Genomic DNA, 21,925 nt, shown 5'->3' with positions numbered 1-21,925 from the left:
GCTGTAAGGCTCTCTTTTCAAGACAAATGAAGCTGAAAGAGAAAGTCTTTGTACAGTATGACTGGGAAGATGAACCCCTCTCTTCAAACCCCACAAAGTGATTCAAAGAGAGAGCAGGGCTGGAGGATTTGTGACATGGTGATAAAAGAGCAGACACCAACGACATTCATATGATTATAGAGCACAGCCTCTATTGATAAATGATGATTGCTGGCAGTGTACTGAATCACTATGGTTCTTATTGTCACTCAAATACTGTCCTAACAGAGGTATAACACACGGAAGGCCACAGACCAGACCAATGTAGGTAGCAGGTACATAGGTAGATAGGTATTACAAATAGTAATGTTATCATTCTAAATAAACAAGAACAAAAATAATCCCTAAATCAGTAATTATATGTTATGAACTTTGTGTGAGATCATATAATAGTGGACTGGTAGACTTGACTATCTTCAAAAACTTGTAAGGACACGGTCAGTGTGTGACAGGGATAACTGGGATGATAAGTGCATGCCACAGCCCCGCTATCTCGCCACTGTGGAACAAGAGGAATCCTCACCACATGGTGTCTCTCTCCAGCTGGATAAAAACCTGCCTGCTCTACTCTCCACACTCCTCGTCTGGAGAAGCACCACCCCACACTATGGTGTTTCAGCAAGTTCTGACTCCATAGACTAAGCCAAGTTTAAACTAAGTTCCAGTCCAGATCAATTTCATTCCACTTTCCACTCTATTATTACTAAAAGAGCATTCAGTTTGCATTTCTCCTACAGCAGAAAACTGCGGGTAAATGTGAGCGTGGCATGTGATGAATCATATTTGACAGCTGTTAAACGTTCTCTTGAGTGTAATGCTGAGCTCCTCTGGGAAGCAGTGTTCATTCTTACAGATAAGCACAGCTCTTTACACGTCTGTGATAAAAGACATGAAATGTGTGCATAGATCAATTACCAAAGGAGCAATCTACACGTTGGTGGAGATTAAACACTTTTATAACAACATATGGCTAGAAATATTTAAAAACCTTGATTCTGCAATGAATAGAAGTGATAGGAATTTAAGTCAGCTCACTGGGGTCAGGTTGGGGCACAGTGAGAGAGCTAAACTGATTTAGAATACAGTTCCGATGATTTGCAAGACGCCTTACCATACCATACCATACATACACAGTGAGGCTCCCTATGTGTAGTTGAGTTTGGTGCAGTAAAGATACAGTTTACCTGATATGGTATAGAGACTGGAGCTCTCTGAGTCAGGCCTGCTTGTGCTCCTCCTGTAGGGGCTGGTGGGGAGCGCTGCAGGTATTTGCCTGGAGGAGACAAAGCACCATGTCACGTCAGACAAGTGTACCACAACATTGAAGGTGAAATGTTCTCTGAGATATGGAGAAGAACGCCAAGGCGTGGATTCAGTGTCGGGAGGAAAAGGGGTTCACTGGGGAAGGATCTTCCGATTCCAACCCCATCATCCCCATGACGACACCCCCACCCTCTTCAAGTCAGACAGCGCGTTGATCAGGACGAGACACACCTGACAGAAAAGGGTCTGGATATGGAGACATGAAATAAAAGCCAACCTGTACGTGAGCTGCCCAGGGGGCTTTAGTAGGTCTTTAATGGTTTGGGTCTGGGATTAGGGCCTGGTTAGTGCTAAAGAAATATAAATTATATGACTCATGGGAAGTCTGTTTTACCATACTACAGGCTTGCATTACAAAAGAAACAGCATGCAATGCACTTCATGGGCAGTTGGAGCTAACAAACCGTATAAGATTGCAATCCTCATCAATCAAGCTATCATGAATTACACCCTGTGACTAAGCCCTACTGATCGATAAATCCACAGCAAGCGCAAATTATTTCTCAGCTTCAAGAGAGCTGCATAATGTGACTTTGAACATGTATTGAAGTTCAAATGAGTTCCTCCAGAACTCTGATATCGCGATAGGCTACAGTGTGTCCAAATGTAGGGTAATGCTGAGCAAGGTGTTCATGTAATATGGGAACTTTAAATACCCATAGCTAGGGTCATAAGGATTCAAACAAATAACTCAAATACTGTAGTTGTGTATTTGTGTGTATGTTTACATGTATTTGCCCATTTGCAGTTAGGACAAATCATCTTCAGGGGGCTAAAAAATAAATGTTCAAAAGACTAGCGACATATCTGCACATCCGCATATTCTGATGGCAACACTGCATGAGTTGTGGCCATTCTACATTTCTATCTCTTTTGATTAGATAAATAAATGCTATCATTTCTATCAAAAACAATAAAACAAACTCCCTGACAGGTTGTGGTATTTATGAGCTAAGGCTTGCAACTCAGATTTATTTGCCATGATAGGGTCGACTTTTCCCCTGTTCATTTACATCAGCATTTGGCCATCTTAAATCCAGGCCAATGGTGAATTTTTAAAAGGTTGGCATCAATCTTGTGGAACCGATTGCCACATTTAATGAAGACTTCCCTTACCTTGCAAAGGTTGACTCCAATGCTGAAAAGGGAAGGGACATGCCTCTCCAAGCAGTGAGACATTTCACAAACACTGATAAACTGAAGGGAGATTGTTTAGATGCTCTTTTGAAGAAATGCGCTTGAGCGGTTTGGTTCATGATATTGCATAGAACAATGAACCGATCCATTGAGAAACACAAATGTAAATAAAGCAGAGAAGACCTACTTTGAAACATCCATTTGCTCAAATATCACCAATTTGATAAGGTCAAAATGGAGATATGTTTAGCTGGCCTTTGAAAACTATTGTACTCAATATTGCATCTTTCCTGGTACAAAAACAAAGCACTTTATAATGAAATGATGGGTTGCCGCCTAATGAAATCAAGGGAAGATCAGACATTGCCATAGAATAGAGCATGGTTGAACCTCCCACACCAACAAACCTTCATGGACCAATGAAATGATCAGCAAACATCAAATCTACCGAAGAACTGTATTGAATGAATTTTTTTGCTCACATAAAGTGCATCTCCTTGTTATAGTATAAAGTAAGGGGTCTAAGAGTCTCCATTTTCATATTAAACTTAAACCACAAAGAACTGTCTTATTCCAAATTCTGGGCTTTCTGGGCATGATTTGGGTGTACTGGATATAGGGTACCATGTGGCAAATCAAGTCTAATTCTTAAAATAAAAACATGGCAAGTGTATTGCTATGTAATCAACGGTAGCAGTTGGGCTCAGATTATGTTGGCCACTGGAGTTTTGACTACAATGAATCATCATTCTAGGCAACGAGAGCCATATTGACACTTGTTCCCAATTTTAATATTTAATTACAATGTAATTCCTCATTAAATTACTGTAAAACTGGGAACATAGCCTGACAGATTTTTAAACAATTACAACTTCACTCAGGAGCCCATTGACCCAATGAAATCGATGTGGAATGTAATCACAAACACATATGCATAAAAGCCATAAGCATAAATAACAACCTGATCCACTTTGAGCTGGCACACATCTTCAAGTCAAAATGTTCTGAGTACTGCTGATTGCTTGATAAGATCAATTAGCTGTCTAAATCCTAATATCAAATTATGGTTTTATATATGTGTTCGGGTGTGGTTGGTGAGATAGAAATTAGGTAAAAGAAAATGAAGCTGTCTATCTGAAAAGAAGAGGAGAACATCTGTTAGACAGTGGACAGACAAGTAGTAGTCTGCAGAGAGGCAAGACAAGGATAAAAAATAATATCAGTGAAGAGCCTGAGCTGCCATAGAGGGAGTTGGGAGCGCTTGTTTTGACACTCATCCAGCCTCTTCCATGACAACATCTCCACACCTTCCTCAATATGCAGACAGTCCTGCTTTGCAGGGGCTGCTTTCTCACCCATCATTATCTTCCTTTAAGGTTTGTGTCAGGTGCTGGAAAGAATAGCTGCATGAATTCACAGGAAAATCTCTGAGCACACAGAGCGCATCAGATTTCACTTGATGATTCTCTCGTTTGTGGCACCGTTCTGCATCCATTTGCTTGATTTGAGATATACATTTGCCAACTTTTTTAGGATTCCACAAAGTAAAGAAAAATAGTGATTTCAGTAAGTTTGACTGTGGCGTTATGGCTGGGGGCTCTGTCAAAACAGCCCACTCACAGACAATGATGGCCTCCCTCAAGAATCAGGTACAGTGCTGGTTAGGCAGTGAGGAATGGGGACAGGTACAATGCCACCGCATAGCAGCTAGGACACTGTGGAAAGTGTCAAAAGCAGAGGAAAGGACAATATAAAAGCTAGAGGAGACTGCATGCATGTCAATCGTGGCATTCAATTATATTTCCTGACCCCCGTCAGACAGTTACCTTATGAATAATGTTTTAAACCGCAAATCATACAACTATGGTCATGTTACGTTGTGGAAAAGATGATTGGCCTTAACATTTTTATCGTTGGGCCATTTGATTTAAAAAGTGTCCAGGTATACAGTACATCAGGCTATTATTCCAAGAGAAATGTAAAAAAAAAAAAAACTTGATTATGCAGGAGAAAAAAGACATTGCAATATTAGCACAAGGCTAATTTATGCCACCAGTCCATCTAGAGGTCAGATATCAGCCTTAGCAATGACAGATTTATCAGGAGAACAAATAGCAGCGTTGGAAAGGAGGAGCGTAGATGAAAGGAGAGGGGGCTGCTGTAGTGGATGCATTAAAAGCCTGACAGGACGGCGCAGCTTTTCCACATAAGGGAGTCAGGAAGTGGCTGACTGGCCTCTCTCAAGATGGAAAGAAAGCTGAAGTGGTTGACACCAGGCCAAAGTAATCATTTAAAACGGGACATGGCAGCAAGTAAGGATGTTCCAGACAAAACTGATCAGAAAAAGTACATAACAGCTCTCTTCAGTTTAGCTAAAGGCTCAGGTTATTCAAAACAAGGCCTGTCTGCTTGTTCAGTAACTTTAACCTAGATGCTGACAGCTTTAAATGCTGACAAATGTTTAAGTGGCTTCGTGGTTTAAGTCAGAGCACAACTCTAACAAGCTCACATTGCCTGGGGCAACCTAACATTTGTAAGGGATCACCAGCATTCAAAATTACAAGGGTCATAAAAAATGTACACAATATTGACTGCGTTTAAAACATATTTTCCACTGACTGTGAAAGGCACTTACATTTAAGGGGTGCCGTTCTCAAAAGGCCATAAAGTTGTTATAGATAGCCCCAAGACAGCACAGTGTACAGGAGGGAATTCTCAGACGCTGAGCATGGATGAGGGAAGAGTTCAAGTGATGCAAACAAGTTTTCAGAAATGACAGTTACCAGATACTAACTGCCTGAATAGTTCGAAAACATGGACATACTTATTTTGGCTGATTGAACCAAACATAGCTCATATGACACTGAGCACACACTGGTTGAATAAAATCATATGATGTTAGCCACACGCGTCGAATACAACAGGTGTAGACCTTACAGTGAAATCAAAGTTGTTAACACGTCATTTCAATGAAGTTACGTTGATCTAACATGGAATAGACGTTGAATTGACATCTGTGCCCAGTTGGATGGCTCATAAACACTCCAGAAATATTGCAATGTATTGTAGCACAAGGTACTCAGTATGATGAAAGTGTGGCCTTTCCATGCGTTGGTTGTTTATCTGTCTATAATGAGGGGTCTGGAGCAGCCAACAAAGAACAGGCAATATTCACTTCATAAAATGGCATTGTCTACTTTGGCTGGCGAGAGTTTCTTATTCAGTACATCATCTTGCTCCTATGTGTCTGTGCATTGTGGATGGAAATGAACTTAAGGGAAGGAAAGGGAAGGCTCTCAAGCTGTGGCATGAATTTGTAAATGTTAATACAAAAACATGAGCCTGTGATCTCAGCAGGCATCAGGAGGGGGTTTGTTGCTTCGAGGTGCAATTTATTCTTACCCCCAACGCCCCAGCGACTTGAAAGTGGGCTTCAAAAGAGCTAAGGATTACTGGTAACAGTTGAGAGGGTACACGGCCTAGACTTTCTCCATCGTTTCGAGACATCAAACATTATTAACTATCTGCTCCCCAAATATTCGCGATTCACACAACTCCGATTTGTGTGTCTCGCCTCTCAAATCGTAGTTTGCACACTTCATACCTTTAAATCAAACAGCTTTCTCTCATCACCAGTAGCCATATGAACAGTCTCACCTTTGAATATCACTCCATCAGTCTGGCCACCTTCACTCTGACCTCTGCTGTGGAGTGGAGTAGTCTTCATACTGCTCTCCACATTGAGCCTCGAACATTCCAGGAGCAGCACTCCAAGCCGGCAAGCCCATCGATACCCCTGCCATGCCCCCCTCCCCACCGCCATTCAAAAGGAATCTTGATTGTTTACTTACAATTTGCTCTGGAAATCCCCAGTACTTCATTGCGATAAAAAATTAGGCTGTTGGATCTGGCCGCAGTACAAAGGCCTGCTCCTTCTCCGTGGGCCCCAGGCAGGGCAGACAGAGCAGCTGAGGATGGGGGTACGGTACAGCAACAGTATGGCATGGTGGAGCTCTCTGCACTACCTGCCTCTGTCTTCCCCTCCCTTCCTCTGCAGCTGTTTCTCTCTTTCTCTCTCCAGGCTACGTTTCTTCCCCTTTGTCTGCACAGTACAACAGCACTAATGTCACCACAGTAAGAGAGCGACCCGGCTCTCCAACTTGAGACAGAGACCAAAAAGTCTCTGTTCGGCCCTCGTTGAACTTATGTTCCCATTCAGGGGATCCTGTCTAGTTTCCCTTTCTCTCCAGTACTCCTTCACTGCTTTCTCTGAGCAGGCACAGCTATCAGGACATGTACTGTATGAATATGAACTGTCAATTACTTGTGTGTAATAAACTACATCACTCAAGAGGTATTGACTGACTAATGGATCACAAACATACCTAAAGGAACACAAAACGGACAAATCTGAACTTGGGACTCATGTTTCCAAATACTAAAAACACAAAACAATGGCATGGTCCTTTTGAACTAAAAGTTTAGAGAGAGGGTGTTGATGCTTGGTTATAAAAGTATCATTAGGAACTTGGTATGTACCTTGTGGTGTTGGGCATTGAGTTGTAGATAGCGGTTTCGGTGGATGGATGGACATTTCCCGTTCGATACAAAATGTCCATATTGTTTAGCTCTCTGTAGAAACAAGAGTCACACACCAGTCAAATGGGAAATTAAACTCTTAAATTCATGAGCAACACTGTCACAGGGACATTCCAAAAAGATTCCAAGACCAAATCCATTATTAAAATTCAATGACATAATTGATGAGGGTACAGCTCATATATGATTGATAAAACAGCAGACATGTGGGTGATCAGAGCAGAAGACTGAGTGAGCCCTTCGTTTCTCTTGCATACCTGTGGTGAAATGAGGTACTATTGACAGACTGTGCACTGTTTATGTCCAGGCAGGTGCCTCTAGCAGGCTGCAGGCAAAGTATGTTTTGAGAAGGGAAATAGGGATCCTGCTCATTGGAGACTATGCAAAATCAATGAAAACCTACTGCGCACGTTGCCACAGAGCTGCATGTCAAAACACAATGCCATGAGTGTCAGGTGTTAAGTACGACATTCCTTCTGCTTTTACAGGTCCGTCCACTCACCCAATACACGTGTAGTGTGGACAGGTGTGCTTGGACTTCCCCTGAATCTGGATGTCACACACAGCAGTCTCTGTGGCTAGGCGTAGGCCGAGCCTAACACACAGCCTCTTCTTCCTCAAGGCAGGCTCCTCTGACGGACAAGGAGAGAGACAGACCATATTAGGGATCATGAACAAGAGGCCAAATTCATCTCTTGGTCACGGCTATGCATAAAAGAATGATATGAACTATAAACACACAGAATACTGCTAAGCACTGACAAAATCCAATAATGATAACTGTAAACCGAAAGACAAATGCTAACCCCTACAGTAGCCACAATATATGCTGCCAAATATGAATGCATTTTGTTCTACTGGATGTGCAGGATAACATTCCATACATCACATTAGATGTATACACTAAACATGGATTCACATAAAGTGGTAAAACATTACATTAAACCATAGCCCAACAACACATACTCTTTCTGTTGTTCATTCCAGCTAGAAAACATAACCATGCGTGCCCATATTACTTCTGTGCCTCCTCCATTTATTTCCAACCACCGATAGAAAGTGTAGAGTAAATGTGATGATAATAAAAAAGAATAAACATCTGTCCTCACTCACCACACCACAATATTATTACATTTTCAAGGCCTGGATAGTGAGGGGGAATACATAGCACTCAAAGAGCACTAAAGCATTGGGGAATGCATTTCATTAATATTAGATAACCCCCATCCACTCGTCCTCTCCCCAAATAAATACATAAATAAATAAGCCCCTCATAAAGAAAAGCACAGCTCCAGCTGAGATAAACAATGACTCATGATTCTCTTCCCGTGTACCTCCAGGGCAAAATGTTTCTTTTATTCCCACAGACTATCATAAATTAAGCTAACCTGCACCCATAAAACATTCACTATCTCAAGCTAAGCTGCCCCAGAGGACTTCCGCAGAGGCTGATTAAAGCAAAGTCAAAGCTAGTGAGGGGCCCGAAAAACCTTCAGAGGTACGGTTGTGGTTTAGGGGGAAATGCTTACTTACTGGTGTCTATTGTTTCTTGGATGGGTATGAAGCCCTCTGGTAGAGTGTCCTTCAAATCAATCAACCTCATGTCAAGGAGCACATCTGACGACTGGCTCTAATGTACAGGAAAACATTCAAAATTGCATATGCACGTTTCAGATGTAATAGATTGTAAGAACCACTTCTTATTACAAAAGTGTAAGGGTTATTCCGTTTTTGTAATGGTCTGAAAAGAAATTACAAAGACAACTGAATCAATGATTTCCTAAAAGCTTTGGAAGTCTCTAAAGAGAGGAGTTGACACATTGGTGAAAGTAATTACTCCATAATAGCTTCTCTTAAAAATGAGAATGCATCTGTGAACTTGCAATCATTCTCAACCCTTGGAGGGAAACAGCAGGGTTGTATGTGAGGCAGGCCGGATTGCCTGTTCATCAGAATTTGGTTAAAAACAATCAGGGACTGTTTAGTTGACATTTTCAAGCATGACTCTTCTCAGCCTCCCAGCCTCCAGTCATTATATTTCCATTTTTCGCCGTAGTAAATTGCAATCATACACAGCGGCAGTGGAGAGGGGGGCGACCGAGTCGTTACTTGGCCCGTCCGAAAATCTGGATTCCACTGCCACTGTTGCCCAGCAGTCACCACCGTTAGAGACATGTTGTACTGATTGTTTTCATTCTGACTTAGGGTGGAATATGGATGAATGTTATTACTATGCATGAAACTCTTTCTTCGGCTGTTTTTTTTCCCATCAGGACCTGACAAAAGGGCCATCTACCTCCAACCTAGAGTATAAATCACTAAGTATTTACTTCCTTCCAACGCAATTCGGTGGCTAATTTTGCAGAGTCTGTTTTTGTCCACGACAGTTACTGAGGGGCTACATTGACTGGCAGACAAAATAGTCTTGGTTGATGGCTCTGTCATGTTTTATTTGTGCCAAAGTCTTTAAAACAGTGTGGACACACATTTTAAGATAATACACAGGAACATGGGCAAGGCTATTTGTGTGACAGATACTAAACTGTGGACTAGACTGAGCTCTGTCCCAGGCAGGCAGGCAGGCAGGTAGGCAGGCAGCCGTTAAGAGGTGCATTTACAAGAGCTGGCTTCAACCACTCTCACAAGGATTCTAATGGAACTATTTTCAGAATTAGTAGTAGTGTCCAACCACACATTATTGACTTGTCACAAGGATATGTCAGAGTGAACACAGAGAAATAATTCATTGCTTGCAAAAATGCTATTATGTCTACAAATGTGGGCATGAGGTAAAATCGTAATTTTATGAAAGAAAAGTGTGAGTTTGACAGTATAAAATGTTCTAAGGGTGGAGTCGAGGACTGTTCAATGGGGCATTCATTCAACTGATTTTGTGACCTCCTCTAACTCCAACCGCAAGGCTGTAAACTGAGACACTGACAGAAACTGTGGAAGGAACAAAGGTTGAAATGTCTGTCTAATCATTACAATCCTGTTGACATATTATCAGTCTTTTGGGCTGAAGTATGTACATGTACTGTATAGGTCCCAGGACCATTAACTTGATCAGTCAGATGAATGGAGTAAACCCATGTCATATATTTATCTGAATTTGTTCAAATTCTTTACATTTAAGTTTAAAAATGATAGCATAGTAAGCATAGTTAAACACGGTTACATTTTATGTAACTAATATGCCTTGATTAGATAAGCATTCACCCTCCTGAGTTAACGTTGGAAACACCTTTGGCAGCAATTAGGGCGTTGAGTCTTCTCTTTCTAAGAGATTTGCACACCTGTATTGCGCAATATTTGCCCATTTTACTTTTCAAATTCTTAACGCTCTGTCAAGGTGTTGGGGATCATGGGCTAGACAGCCATTTTCAAGTCTTGCCATATAGTTTCAAGCAGATTTAAGTCAAAGCTGTAATTTGCTCACTCGGGAACATTGTCTTCTTGGTAAGCAACTCCAGTGTAGATTTGGCCTTGTGTTTTAGGTTATTGTCCTGCTGGAGTGTTAATTCCTCTCCCCGGGTCTGTTGTAAAGCAGACTGAAGAAGGTTTTCCTCTAGTATGTTGCCTGTGTTTAGCTCCATCCCGTTTATTTTTATCCTGAAAAACTTCCCAGTCTTTGCCAATGTCAAGCATACCCATAGCATGATGCAGCCAACATCATGCTTGAAAATATGGAGAGTAGTACTCAGTGACGTGTTGTGTTGGATTTGCCCCCAACAAAGCTTCAGATTTTTGGCCAACAAGTTTATTCCTTCCTTTTCTTGCAGTATAATTTCAGTGCCTTTTTTTCTGTATATTATATTGTTCTTTTCAATTTGTAATTTAGGTCACTATTGTAGAGTAACTACAATGTTGTTGATTCATCCTCAGTTTTCTCCCTTCACAGCCATTGAACTCTGTAGCTGTTTTAAAATCACCATTGGCCTCATGGTGACATCCCCGAGCAGTTTCCTTCCTGTCCTGCAGCTCAATTCAGAAGGATGACTGTATCTTTGATGTGTCTGGGAGGTCATCCACAGCATAGTTATTAACTTGACCATGCTTAAAGTGATATGTAATGTCTGATTTGTTACCTATCTACCAATCACTTTCGGAAAGCTCCCCAGTCTTTGTAGTTTAATCTGTGGCCGAAATTCAATACTTGAAGGGTTAGTCATTGAAAAATCATGTCAACCCCTATTATTTCACACAGAGTGAGTCCATGTAACTAATTACGTGATTTGTTAAGCAACATGTTACTCCTGAACTAATTTAGGCCTGAACAAAGGCAGTGAATACTTATGCAACAACTATGTTTTAGTTATTTAATTTGTATTCATTTGTAAATATTTGCAGAATAACATTTTTAGCTTTGACATTATGGAGTATTTTGTGTAGATCAATGATGAAAAAAAGAAAGAATTAAACACATTTCAATCCCACTTTGTAACGCAAGAAAGGTGAAGAAAAATCCAAGGGGGGAGTGAATACTGATGATACACAGTGTTTTTCTATTTCATGGTAATTTATCAAATCTACTGTAGGCTTTAGAGCAGGATAATTGGTGTTCTCTATTCTCAAATTTTAAGTGTAAAAAAATACCATGCAAATTTGCCTACCAATTGATATGTAGAGAACGTTCAAAGAGAGCTCAATTAACAGAAAAGTTATTACTGTTATTTTAAATAGGTGCCCCATTTCCAACCCTTTTGAAGAGTCATTTCTTATAAAGGGAACAACATTTTTGATGTGTGCATCATCTTTGAAGAATCACTAGGAGGTATCCAGATTCTCTGCAGGGACAAGGTTCATTGGAAAAAGTGAATAAAAGCTCATTGAAATACTATGAATAATCATAAATCTCCCTCTCTGGAGGACACAAGAACGTCAACGATATAACCCTGGGAGCCCACCAAGATATCACACATCAATAATATACATGCAATCATATAATCAAAAGTTCATATTGGTATTTACATTCATACAAAAAAACTGACTTTTAAAATTCATTGAACATTATGGCTCTTTCAATTATCAAAGTGCTGCACAGGAGAACGCTAGAGAGGGCAAATCAAGCAAACCAGTGCCAAAAAAGGTGTTAGGGATGAGGTGTTATTGCATGATGCCTAGGGAAATTGAGAAGTTTACATTTCCACTTACATTATCTCTGGTGAAACAGAGGTAGCGGGTGACCTTGGATTTGAATAAGCCGTCCTTCCACAGGTCGGCGTCGGAACCATCTGTTGTTTGTGCAACCTACGTGAAAAAAGGAAGAAAAAAACAACAAGGAGAGAAGAACATGCATGAGGTGGGATAAAGTTAATGTATGTACGCTGTGAGCGTGTTGCTTTTTGCCTCTTCTCTTGCATACTTCCCTTAATTAACGGTCGCCTGCTCCAGCGCTCCATCTCATTAGTGCCCTGTGTGGGTAAAGATGGAGCCTTAGCCTCCAAATAGGTGGCTGAAAAGATCATCCCCTGGAATGGGGCTGATTAAATAAAACCTGACAAAGATCTGCTCTAATAAGAAAAACCAAAGTTCACTGTGCTCCTAAAATATACTGATGGGGATGGGGAGATATTATTTGGAGGAAAAATAAAATAAGTTCCTGAATATGGCAACATAATGCACAAGAGCCCAGGCACATCATAGAAAAGGCTATGAAGGACAGTGTGGGCAGCATATCTATAAGTGTGCATGCACTCAACAATGATAAAGCCAAGACTTCCCTCACATGAGTGAGTCAGACATTTCTCCATAGCTACCAGCAAACAAGCTTGGCTGAAACGTCATGTTACATTGGCCATCGTCGGTAAATCACCAAAATGACTGCCAGACTTATTCTCAGAGAGGATCCTTTACAAAGACGATTCAATTTAATGAGGTTCATTCAAACAAAGAAGTTCTGGATCTCTGCCCCCACCCACACAAATTACCATCCTGACAATAATGATGAATGACCCTAGCAATTGGCTGTGGAAAACATGGCAGGGAGAGACTTATGCAAAACCACCAGTGACTAGAGGGAGGAGAGAGAGAGAGAGAGAGAGAGAGATAAAGAGAGAGAGAGAAAAAAAGAGAAAAGAAAGAGAGAAAGTGAGAGGCAGAGAGAGAAAAAGAGAGAGATGCAGGCATCTCAAGCGGGCGCAGTCCCATGAGAAGCCCATACATCACCAGAAGCCCCCACCTCCTTACAAGACAACCCGTCTTGGCCACTTTTTCCAGGTCAGTAGCCAGTGCATCCTGTCAGCGTAAACAAAGGGCTGGCTGTGTGAAACCCAAAGTCAAGCAAGGGAGTAACGAGGGCACAGCGCTCCTAGGAGGCACCTCAGGCGTCATCCTGCCACAGCTCCGGCAGCAGGGGGCGACGCGCCCAGAATGTGAATTGCGAGAGAGGTAAAGGGGTAAAGTTTTGGTGGACTTACTCTGTATTTTCTTTTTACTATCTACTGTAATGTGGCTCCCATCTTCCAACAGAGCTCATTGCTGGAAGTGTTTCCGCTGCACGAAAATTCTGAAGATCAGAGGAATCACAGGATCTGACTTTAAATCAATCTTTGAAATCTGATCTTGTCATTTAAATGTTCATGTACACATATCAAGTCAGCTGATTAACTGATATATCCAACTGCCGATTCCCAAAATCTGTACAAATGAAAATTATTCAAAACTGTCATGGAATAGGTAAGTCTATTGGGAGTACTGGTATTTCCTATGACAGATCTCAAAAGATAGAGAACTTCATTGAGGTTATAATGAGAGAGAGCACTAAAGAAGCAGATGAAAGGCTACTGCTACTAGGGATGGACATTTGAAATGATTTTCATATTCAAATAATATAGTGACATTTTAGGATATCCGGATAGTTAAAATACATTAAAGAAAGCACTCTTGACTTTCTTGACCAATCAAAATGACGCAAATGCACATGGCAGAGATAAACAGTGGACAGACTGCTCAATAAAGTGTTTCAAAAACTATATTCAAAAGTTGTTGTTTTATTAAATTAACAATATCAAATGTCATGGTATATCCTTGTAGGTAACAATGTCACAAGGATCATTTAAATTACATTTGGACAAAGCTTTTTGATTCTTAATATAGACCCAAACATTTTTTATAAAAAGAAAAGTCACTCAAGTTATCAAATACTAACGTCCGTTCGAATATTTGATTAAACGATTAACCGTACCCATCTAAGGTTGGTAAACCCATTCAGCGGAGGCCCTAGCCAATTACAGTGGGCTCAGATCTCAGGCTAGCACCACACGCCTTCAAATAAACCTATGTTAATGTGTTCATGAGGGTAGCATGTTATAGGCTCAGGCAAATTTGAATTACACACAGCTTCCCTTTGCGGCCCTAAGTGTCTGTGTCACTGCCTGCTTAAGCTGTTTGATGTGGGGCGGCTGCTGCATGTTGAGCAATGCTCCTGATTCCTGTGGAACAGTGTTTGATCTGGGCCTGCTCTCTTGCGTAGGAACAACCTGTTCAAGTTCAGAGATGTGAGTGCACCGTAGTGGAGAGCAAAAGAGTTAATCAGCTCATTGATCTACGGCATAAAATGTATTTCTTAAAAGCAGTCATCGTTGGAGATGAATGCAGAAAAAGGAAACAACAAAAGTAGGCCTAGAATGTAACATGAACAGTAAAAGAACATGACTAAAAATTGACATAAGCAGACACCTCCACTCCCGTCTGTTACAACATAGGGATCTGTCCTACTGAAGAATCCAAGCAGGAAGTCTCATTCTCATTCACTGTCATGTGGCATGCATGGAGTCCCAATGCCAGTATGCAAAGCACAGTCACAATGCCAACCCACCAACACCCACCAGAGATTACAACAGTTGGGCTGTGTGGGGTGGGGCAGGAAGAGAGAGAAGGGGATGAGAGGAAGGAAGAAGAAAAGAGAGAGAGTAGAGAAAGAAAAGGAACAGAGATCTGCCCTTGAGCCCACTTCAGGCTATATCACTGTGTTTGCTTTGTGCTTTGTTAAATTCACAAAACACATTCCTCTCTCCATCTCTCTCTCTAGCTCTCTCACTTCTCACTCTTTCACAAATACAAACATGGCTCCCACGGGCCAGTGATATCGCTGTCCCACTTTCCTCTCTCTCACAACCAGATTGTTCAAACTCGCTGGGGTGCCAAACAGCCGGCAACCCCTCTTTACTGTGAGAGTGTTCAACAAACATGGGGACACAGTGCCAGAACTGTGGGGGGCATCCACCAAGGGTTGTTAAACCATAGCCTCTGGTACGGCTGAAGGACTAATGGCAACAAATAAGCCTGCAGTAATCATCTCCATCATCAAAGTAAACTGCATGAATTAGTTAGTTATTCAATTCCTCTCACAAAAAACTTAACACTACTCACAAGTGCTAGCCAAGTACATGCCCAAGTGCCTCATGGCTACCCTCCAAAGACAATATTGTAGAATCCACAACAATACAACAATGTTATTAAGAACATGGTTTCATGGCCTTCCCTAGCCATTTGGGAGCCCTAAGAGGTGGCAAAACATTTGAGTGGCCGCCCTCTTAACGGTAGAGAGAAAAACATTTGAGTTAATTTCCTGCAATTCTATACATTTTGCCATGGGACGCAGAGAAAGTGTTGCTGTTTCAAAGCATTTTTTTACATTGACAAGTTTTAGCAGTTCTTAAGCTAATTTCCATCAATTCTACACATTTTGCCATGCCTAATGCCATGTTAACATGATATTGGAGTGAGAATGACTAATTATCACTGTCAAACGCTCCCTAAAACACTTCCTAATCAACCTGGCCCGGGTATCCTGGAAGGATATTGACCTCATTCCGTCAGTAGAGGATGCCTGGTTAATCTTTAAAAGTGCTTTCCTCGCCATCTTAAATAAACATGCCCCATTCAAAAAATGTAGAACCAGGAGCAGATATAGCCCTTGGTTCACTCCAGACCTGACTGCCCTTGACCAGCACAAAAACATGTTGAGGCGTACTGCATTAGCATGGAATAGCCCCTACGATATGCAACTTTTCAGGGAAGTTAGGAACTAATATACACAGGCAGTTAGGAAAGCAAAGGCTAGCTTTTTCAAACAGAAATGTGCATCCTGTAGCACAAACTCCAAAAAGTTCTGGGACACTGTAAACTCCATGGAGAATAAGAGCACAACCTCCCAGCTGCCCACTGCACTGAGGCTAGGAAACACTGTCACCACCAATAAATCCACGATAATTGAGAATTTCAATAAGAATTTTTCTACGGCTGGCCATGCTTTCCACCTGTCTACCCCTACCCCGGTCAACAGCCCTGCAACCCCTGCAGCAACTTGCCCAAGCCTCCCCCATTTGTTCTGAAAGAGCTGCAAAATCTGGACCCTCTCTTTCTAAAAATATCCGCCGTAATTGTTGCAACCCCTATTACTAGCCTGTTCACCTCTCTTTCATATCGTCTGAGATCCACAAAGATTGGAAAGCTGCAGCGGTCATCCCCCTCTTCAAAGAGGGAGACACTCTAGACTCAAACTGTTAAAGACCTATATCTATCCTACCCTGCCTTTCTAAGGTCTTCAAAAGCCAAGTTAACAAATAGATCACCGACCATTTCGAATCCCACCGTACCTTCACCGCTATGCAATCTGGTTTCCGAGCTGGTCATGGGTGCACCTCAGCCACGCTCAATCAAAGATATCATAACCGCCATCGATAAGAGACAATACTGTGCCGCTGTATTCATCGACCTGGCCAAGGCTTTCGACTCTGTCAATCACTGCATTCTTATCTGCAGACTCAACAGCCTTGGTTTCTCAAATGACTGGTTCACCTGGTTCACCAACTACTTCTCAGACAGAGTTCAGTGTGCCAAATCGGAGGGCCTGTTGTCCGGACCTCTGACAGTCTCTATGGGGGTGCATGCTCTAAGTGCATGCTCTTCACCCGATAGCTGCCCGCACCTTCCCGCCCGTCCAGCGTCCCTACTCTGGACGGTTCTGACTTAGAAAATGTGGACAACTACAAATACCTAGGTGTCTGGTTAGATTGTATACTCTCCTTCCAGACTCACATTAAGCATCTCCAATCCAAAATTAAATCTACAATGGGCTTCCAATTTCACAACAAAAAATCCTTCACTCATGCTGCCAAACATACCCTCGTAAAACTGACTATCCTACCGATCCTTGACTTTGGCGATGTCATTTACAAAACAGCCTCCAACACTCTACTCAGCAAATTGGATGCAGTCTATCACAGTGCCATCCGTTTTATCACCAAAAGCCCATATACTACCCACCACCGCGACATGTATGCTCTCGTTGACTGATCCTCACTTCATATTCGTCGCCAAACCCACTGGCTCCAGGTCATCTATAAGTCTTTGCTAGGTAAATCCCCTCCTTATCTGAGCTCACTGGTCACCATAGCAACAACCACCAATAGCACGCGCTCCAGCAGGTATATTTCATTGGTCACCCCCAAAGCCAATTCCTCCTTTGGCCGCCTTTCCTTCCAGTTCTCTGCTGCCAATGACTGGAACAAATTGAAAAAATCACTGAAGCTGGAGACTCATATCTCCCTCTCTAACTTTAAGCACCAGCTGTCAGAGCAGCTCACAGATCACTGCACCTGTACATAGCCCATCTGTAAATAGCCCATCCAACTACTTCATCCCCATACTGTTATTTCTTTTTTTTGCTCCTTTGCACCCTAGTATCTCTACTTGCACATTCATCTTCTGCACATCTATCACTCCAGTGTGTAATTGCTAAATTGTAATTATTTTGCCACTATAGCCTATTTATTGCCTTATCTTACCTAATTTGCACACACTGTATATAGACTTTTCTGTTGTGTTATTGACTGTATGTTTGTTTATTCCATGTGTAATTCTGTGTTGTTGTTTGTGTCGCACTGCTTTGCTTTATCTTGGCCAGGTCGCAGTTGCAAATGAGAACTTGTTATCAACTAGCCTACCTGGTCAAATAAAAGTGAAATATATCTATTTTTTTAAGTAACAAAATCAACGGGGACCCCCTGGAGTTCAGGGCCCCTGGGCACGTGCCCTGCATGCCCGGTCGGTAATTCCACCATGATTACAACCAGTTTAGATAGCTGGCTAGATTAATTTAGCAATCTAAAAATGTTTAGCTTACATAGGCTAATTGAGGGACTGTCAGTGACTGACATAACAAGAGACAAATTGCTGTTGCACAACCAAATTTTAAAATTGCACCTTGTGTATTCTACTATTCTAACTCAAAACAGTAAGACTGAGTTCCCCAAAAATGTAATATTAATAAAGACCTACATGGTTTTGATTAATCACTGATTACAAAAAATATAGAATTTATACATAAATCATAATGCATAAATTATACTGCATCTGCTTCACAACATATGCATAATGCAATTGATTTGCCTACAAATGAGGAAGAATTCAAAGTAAGTGGAAAATGTTGAGTGAAGTATGGTCAAATCCATTTATATTCCATGATAAGCTATATGCTTTTATTTAATAATGTATCCTCAGTCCAAAAGAGGGAATGATGAAAAAAGCTCTGAGAAGTTACTCACAACAGAGTATTCAGCAGGTGCCTTGCTTCGGCATGCCACCACAACAACTCCGGTGATGGGCTCTGAGGTCAGCTCTGGGAGAGCCTCAAACAGTTCCTGTACCTCAGGCATCATGCTGGACCCTTGGAAAGACAGCAAAGTTTACTTCAGAGCCTTACTGGGATACTAGTAATAGAAGTAATAGTGCCTTCACTCCCTCACAAAAGACCTTTTCAACATACGTGAACATCTGGGGGAAGAGGATTAGAATCTTAGCTTCTGATTCAATAATCTTAATTTCCATGTATTGAACTATTTCAAAGACACTTTTCTCTCTCTTATATGGATCTTTCCCATCGGGCTGCATGTAGTCTAATGCTGTACTTTCTGGACAGAAGATTTGGAGCAACAGCACAGCTCATATATTTTGGAGTAAAGCATACTACATCATGACTAAACCCATAAAGATGTTAATCTTGGCCAGAATGATAACTGTCACCCAATATTGACTTCTGTCAGCTTCTTGGGATCCAAAAGAAAAAGTGGCCTCTGAGCTTTGCATCGAATGACAAGTGAGACCAGCATGACAAAAAGCAATTAAGGGTGACCCAGTGAAGTCACCCAATAACAGCTTAGATGGAGTGATCACATATTTGCAAGAAAATCCAGATCAATTGTTATCTATTCCTGTCTAAAGAAGCTATAGCGTAATGTGTATGCAAGGCTTTTACAAGGTTAAGTGGCTTTGCAGAGGTCCCTTTGCCATTTTATTAAATTATGTTTAAAGCATCCTAGTGGGGTAAGTGACACAGATACTGCATTCCATCTAAATGTTTACTGAATTTATTATAATTAAGTCTATTGAATTTGGTAGATTTAATACAGGAATAGCTATTTATTTAAGAAATGTTAGTTGGATGTTCTTATTCATGAAAGAGATCCAGGATAGCAAATTAGTTTAGGGAGGGAGAATGTTAATTTGTGGACTAATCATTCTAGCTTTTCCTAACTGCAGTGTAGTGGTTGGAGGCAAACTGCCATTAAGCCACACTCTGTAAAATGTGCACATATCAAAGGGTCGGCCACCAACAAAACTGTAAACAATAGAGAAAATTCAATACTGCATCCCATCAAATTGCCACATGCAAATGTACTTGTGTGATGGAGACTTGTGTGATGGAGACGGTCTGGGTTAGAACTAGGGCTAGCTGAGAAATGCTCTTGTGTGATGGAGACAGTCTGGGTTAGAACTAGGGCTAGCTGAGAAATGCTCTTGTGTGATGGAGACGGTCTGGGTTAGAACTAGGGCTAGCTGAGAAAATCTAAACTCTCCATATACAAGTACAAGGGAGTTGAGTAGCGATGAGTGTGGGCAGACTGGAGCTGTGACTACATCGAGTCGCTGTAAAATCTTAAACCCTTACCATGTACCTACAGTATGTTTGTCCCGTGTAAAGTCAGGCTTATCTATGTTTGATGAAATCCATATTTTTTTATGAATCTTTCGTTAAATACAACCTCTTTTCTGTTACTCTAAAATGGCTCTAAAACGTAGATTACATGATGTAATCTGAGATTCCATTGGCAAATGCGTTATTCCCTCTGAATTGCCATATTAGAGAAACAGAAACAAGTACATGGTCTGTGGTAGAATTTGACAAAAGTTTGCAGGACGTATAGTGCTATGTCTTCCTCTGGGTGACCAGGTTGTTTGTTGCATCCTAACAACAAAGGGGAATTATGGGGAGAATTTACATTGGTGGTTAGGTGAGTTAACAACAAACGTTAGGATAATTTATGTGAAAGTGTAGGGGAACTAAAACGACAAAGGTTAGGTTTGAGTTTGAGTTTGAGTTTATTTTTATTTTTACAGGGACAGTGCACATTAATCAACATTTCAGTAAAAGTGCCGGTTTTAGCCAGCCGGCTAATTTTCAACCGCAGTCCCTGGGCAGGTTATTAAAAACAATTACAATATAGACAATAGCAACATAGAACAAGCAAGACATAGCAACATAGGACAAGCAAGACATAGCATACAGACAGAGCAACATAAAACAAAAAGCAGCAAGACAAAATTCATAAAAGCAACAAAGTGTTTCCACACCTCACAAGCTACAGACAACAGACAACATGGAGAGCGGCAACACACAGCTAGGGACAGCTAGGTGAAGTGTGTTCAATTTAGAGGCTTAGCTAAAATGCTGAAGTTGTCCCGACATTTCTACATTTTGTAGAATGAATGATACAGTTAAAAAGTTCAACCTGATGACGTCATCAAAATTGCGTTGCGTGGGGAGCTAGAAAAGACCCCCCCCCCCCCCCCAGAGACTCATTATACCCTGTGTTGTCACAGAGAAGCATTTAAAAAAACTTTTTATCTTTGTACCCACAGATCATAGAAGTGCGCTGTTTTCACATGTGTAGACACAATTTTTTTTGCCAACATCTCCAACGTGCTTAAAGACATTTTATGAGAGCAACATTACATTCGTCAAATCAAATCATATTTTATTTGTCCCAGCGCCGAATACAACAGGTGTTGACCTTACCGTGAAATGCTTCCTTATGAGCCCTAAACCAACAATGCAGAGTTTTTAAAAAGTAAGACAAATCTGAAAGATCAACTAAAGGATTCATTATCTGTGTATTCTACGTAGCCTATTATCGGTGAGTAATATTCCTTTCAAACATACTAATTTCCATTTGTAGAGCATGATTACCCAGATGGATGGCGATTTACAGATTTTTCAAGCGTGTGTCAATTTTCAAGAATGGACCAGCCAGCAACTGGGATTCTTACCACAGAATTTGACCGCCTGGAAAAAATGTAAAGTGTTCCTGCTGTATGGAATAGGACAGAGAGGGACACATGGTGCTAGACAGGTAGGCCTGTAATTCTTACCTTGGTCAATTGTTTTAAATGTCGTCCTGCTGTGGATCCTTAGAGGGTGCTGCTTGTGTCTTTTACTACAGAGTTCACAGAGTGTCAATGTTCTTATCATGGTTAAGAAATAATTAACTACAACCAGAGACGGGTTCAACTTTTTTTCCTCACTACGTAACTCAAATTTCCTCAACTACATAATTCAGAGTTGTGTGCCAATTTTCCATTGATAGTGTATGCAGGCATCTAGCGAAGCCATTCACTAGTCTAGTCTAGTCTAGTCTCATTGACATGTTAGAATCGGACTTGTTTTGTGAGTTGACAGTATGGTTTGGTGTCACAATCCCATCTGCAATAGCCATTTGCAATCAGTTTAGTCAGTGCAGGTCGGGCATGGGCAACTGGCAGC

General features: G+C 41.3%; 1 protein-coding gene across 1 annotated transcript in view; it reads right to left on the bottom strand.

Annotated features, from left to right (window-relative positions):
* Positions 1 to 21,608, bottom strand: part of LOC109895843 (multivesicular body subunit 12B) — a 35,783-nt gene extending 14,175 nt beyond the window's left edge. Inside the window, exons 1-7 of the mRNA XM_020489870.2 lie at positions 21,535 to 21,608; positions 18,651 to 18,772; positions 12,253 to 12,348; positions 8,632 to 8,728; positions 7,601 to 7,730; positions 7,039 to 7,131; positions 1,224 to 1,312 (exon numbers count right to left, since the gene is read on the bottom strand). Coding sequence (XP_020345459.1) covers positions 1,224 to 1,312; positions 7,039 to 7,131; positions 7,601 to 7,730; positions 8,632 to 8,728; positions 12,253 to 12,348; positions 18,651 to 18,764 — 619 coding nt within the window. The 5' untranslated portion in view covers positions 18,765 to 18,772; positions 21,535 to 21,608. The remainder of the gene's footprint in view (positions 1 to 1,223; positions 1,313 to 7,038; positions 7,132 to 7,600; positions 7,731 to 8,631; positions 8,729 to 12,252; positions 12,349 to 18,650; positions 18,773 to 21,534) is intronic.
* Positions 21,609 to 21,925: the final 317 nt, after the last annotated feature.

This window comes from Oncorhynchus kisutch, linkage group LG8 (genome assembly GCF_002021735.2).
Source record: "Oncorhynchus kisutch isolate 150728-3 linkage group LG8, Okis_V2, whole genome shotgun sequence".
Taxonomy (NCBI): Eukaryota; Metazoa; Chordata; class Actinopteri; order Salmoniformes; family Salmonidae; genus Oncorhynchus; species Oncorhynchus kisutch.
The sequence above is the reverse complement of the archived record's forward strand: the minus strand, read 5'-3'. Positions and strand labels throughout refer to the sequence as shown.